This window comes from Sinocyclocheilus anshuiensis, unplaced genomic scaffold (assembly GCF_001515605.1).
Source record: "Sinocyclocheilus anshuiensis isolate Anshui unplaced genomic scaffold, SAMN03320099.WGS_v1.1 scaffold327, whole genome shotgun sequence".
NCBI classification, from domain to species: domain Eukaryota; kingdom Metazoa; phylum Chordata; class Actinopteri; order Cypriniformes; family Cyprinidae; genus Sinocyclocheilus; species Sinocyclocheilus anshuiensis.
In genome coordinates this window covers 10,455-13,954 of record NW_015548206.1, presented here as the reverse complement: position 1 = coordinate 13,954, position 3,500 = coordinate 10,455, and the positions used below count along the sequence as shown (strand labels likewise).

General features: G+C 34.4%; 1 protein-coding gene across 1 annotated transcript; it reads right to left on the bottom strand.

Moving 5' to 3' along the window:
• Nucleotides 1-1,113: 1,113 nt before the first annotated feature.
• Nucleotides 1,114-3,226, bottom strand: LOC107653506 (vitamin K-dependent protein C-like; the record flags this gene model as incomplete). The annotated part of the gene is made up of 4 exons (XM_016440241.1): nucleotides 1,114-1,877; nucleotides 2,316-2,433; nucleotides 2,564-2,685; nucleotides 3,038-3,226. Coding segments are annotated over 4 exons (989 nt in total), but the record flags the coding sequence as incomplete, so codon positions are not given.
• Between the last annotated feature and the right edge of the window lie 274 nt (nucleotides 3,227-3,500).

Below are 3,500 nucleotides of genomic sequence, written 5' to 3'. Positions count from 1 at the left end.
AGCGCTCCGGAGCGGTATTCAAGATAGTGTGGATTTAGTGTGCTTTAAGGGCACTGCGCTCTGGCATTTTTAAGACCTGGGACAGTCTTTCGCCCTTACTTCCTGTCGCGCGCACGCACTCTCAAGTGGCCAAGACCGCAAGTGTGGGTATTTGGACAATGGGATAGTTTTGCGCTGTTCTTTGAAAACGGCAGCGGATAGCCTATAGATTACTTTCAGTTAGAAAGAAATCTTATACGGTACAGTTTGTCAATCTAAATATTATTTATATTTATATTTGCCATTTATATAAATTATATAAATATTATTTATATTTACCATTTGGCTTATATATGTGTTTACAAATTATAGGTTATATAAGAAATATAATCATGATAGGCCTATATGTAGAAATATAATCATCATATGTACCACCCTACATTTTGACCGATATTAGGTTATTAAAGCAGGATTAGGGCTCCTAAGAAAGCCTTTTTCTGCTAAACTTTTTTTTTTTTAATCTTTTTTTCAGAGGCATCCCTTTAACAAACCTAGAAAACCTCCAAATTGCTAGAAGCATCACAATTATACATTACCCTCATAAATAATTGTTATCTCAGCAGGATTTAATTTAATTTAGGCTACATAAAAAGAAAAGAGAAATACTTCAATATTTTATATAAATGCAGCACAAAAAAAAAAAAAAAAAACACGAAAGCAGTTCTTCAACTTTACCCTTCCATAGAGAGGGTATTCATCAAAGTAATTGTAAGCTTTTGTATAAAAGAGTCCATTTAAACTTTTTCTATAAAGTATTCTTTTACATAATATTGTTTTGAATATGAATTATGTTAGATCTGTAATTGTCCATTCTCAGGAATGTCCCCAGTGCATGTTTTCTGATGCAGTTGTATGCTTTGCTGTATTTCGCCGCTGTCAGGTTAAAAACTAATATAAATTCATAAAGGTCATCCCAAAATTTCTTAAATCGTTTAACAAATCTAACAAGAACTGTATTTTAGCATGTCTTAAATAACATTATATGTTAAGTCCTGTCTTACAGTATTTATTATTCTTTTGTGTTACCCAATAGAGGAATCAAATAATGGGACTATGAAAGTGTGTTCATTTTATAGCCTCATTAAAACATAATGTGTAACTTTTGTCGACTTTATTTACTGACAGCATTACTTTCCCAAACATGCAGATAACAGGAAAATAAGAGCAGTTTTAATTAATGTGCTTATTAAATGTCAATTTCTATACACCAAAGAGCTATAGGGAGCACACTGATTTATATTTTCTGTAATAGGCAAAACAGGGTAGACAGGTAGGGGTCTAAACTTTATCCCACCCCTGACGAACGCTATCTATCCAGTCCAAATAGCTGGACACTTTGGTGTAGATGCCAAGTTTGTCTTTTTGCCCGCAGCCTTCTCCCCAGGACACCAGACCTATGAGGAACCATGTATCATGAAACAGTGTCATCATTGGACCCCCACTGTCCCCCTCACAAGCATCTTTTATTTGCCCCAGCACTCCCCCACAAAGCATGTTCTGAGTAAGGTTGTTCATCATATGCCTGGAACACTCTTTGTTGTCTATAATTGGAATTTCAATGAAGTTGAGAGTTGAACTGTAGCGATGAGAGGTCTCATTGTCCTTCCCCCAGCCAGTGACGACTGTGACAGTGCCGTTACGATGCAACATTCGTTCGGCCAGGTTCTGGCTAGGGAGGCATGCTGGGAGTATGTATGTGGAAAATTTGGCTGGTGTAGCCAAGTGCAACAGAGCTATATCATTGTCCACAGTGAAAGGGTTGTATTGTGGGTGGGCGATAGATTGTTTTACAGGAAGGGTCATCTCAGATCCTTCAATCCTAAATCGGTCGTAGTCACCTGGAGAGATGGCCATACAATTAGAATTCAAAGCCAGAGAGTGTTTATGGATGGCTATGTTTTATGATTGGTTAAAAAAGGAAGGCTGCTTCCTTATTCATTTGTTGTTGTTTTTTTACAGAGACTAGGACTGTCACAGAAACAAAGTGTAATTTCTCAGGATTCTTTCACTGCTATCTGTCAAATAGTTTGGGCACCATGAGTGGAATTAATACGCTTTTTAAGGGAACATAACACTATATCTAGATTGTCTTTTGGTATTTCTTTTCACTTGAGGCCTAAGCTTAGTAAACAACATCACTCTAAGCTGTGTTCTAGCACTTTGTTTGTGGCAAATTGCTTTAGTAATGCATCTTCTAAAATCTCAAATATAAGGGAGGATAAAAAGCCTTACACTGTGAAGGAATACTTAAATTTATATCAAATTGTCTTACATACCCAGCCTGACAGTGAACCTTGTACTTTTCTCTAGGCAGTGAGCAGCAGTGAGAACCCAGTTTTCATCAATCAGAACTCCACCACAATGAAACTTGCCCAAATGATTGAGTATAAGAGCCTACAGAATACACAAAATAATTTGACTGAATATTTGGTATAACATATGATAATTGTCAGGATTCGCTCTGATAAAACATTTGGCATTATTAAATATGATTACACAGATATTACAAATGAATCAAAAGTACCTGCCAGGGACTCTCTCCCTTTTTGCCAACTGTACTTCCTATTACCCACGGCTGTAAACCTACTAAAGGCTTATTAATATAAGATGACTTTGCGATCCGAATCTGGCCACATGAAGCCTCATCTGTAAATGACAAAAATGCACATAAATCACACAGATTTATCTTCCAAATGGTAGAAATTATATGAAGATAATTTTTTATATTTTCACATAGTTTTTAATGAAGATATATTTATAACAATATCAGTTATATGTCTATGTTAATCACCCCACATTTGTGAATAAATGTTGCACATATAAATGTCTTATAAATGTCCACAAATGCAGCTGTACAGTCTCGAATACACATGCAAATATCTAAGCATTAATTTGTGCACTGTGGGTACAAAATCACCAGTGTAAAAAAAATCATCAGTGTATTTGCAATAAGCACAAACTATATTGTTTATATTTGCGTTTTGTTGAGGTAACTTACTTTTGGCAATACATTTTCTAGAGTTGTCTTGTAGTTGGTATCCTTTAATACAACTGCATGTGCGAAAAAGACCATCCTCACTATCGTGACATTCATGATCACAATCCCCATTGTTCACAGAGCAGTTAGTGGCTGTCCTGCCTGAGGACAAAACCAAAGAACTGCTGTCAGGACATTTATCACCATGACCTCAACACTATGGAATGCCAAACCTGCCATAATTAGAAATAAAGAAATGTACAAATGTAAAAAAGCAAATATAAATAAATAAATATACAAAGAAAAGTAAAAAAGCAAAAATAAATAATAATTATTTTTTTTTCCCACATTTATTTATTTAATTTTTTTATTTATACATTTATTTATTTCCACTTTAATTTATTTTCACATTTGTGTATTTATTTACGTATTTATTTATTTCTACATTTATTTATTTCTACATTTATTTATTTTTACATTTATT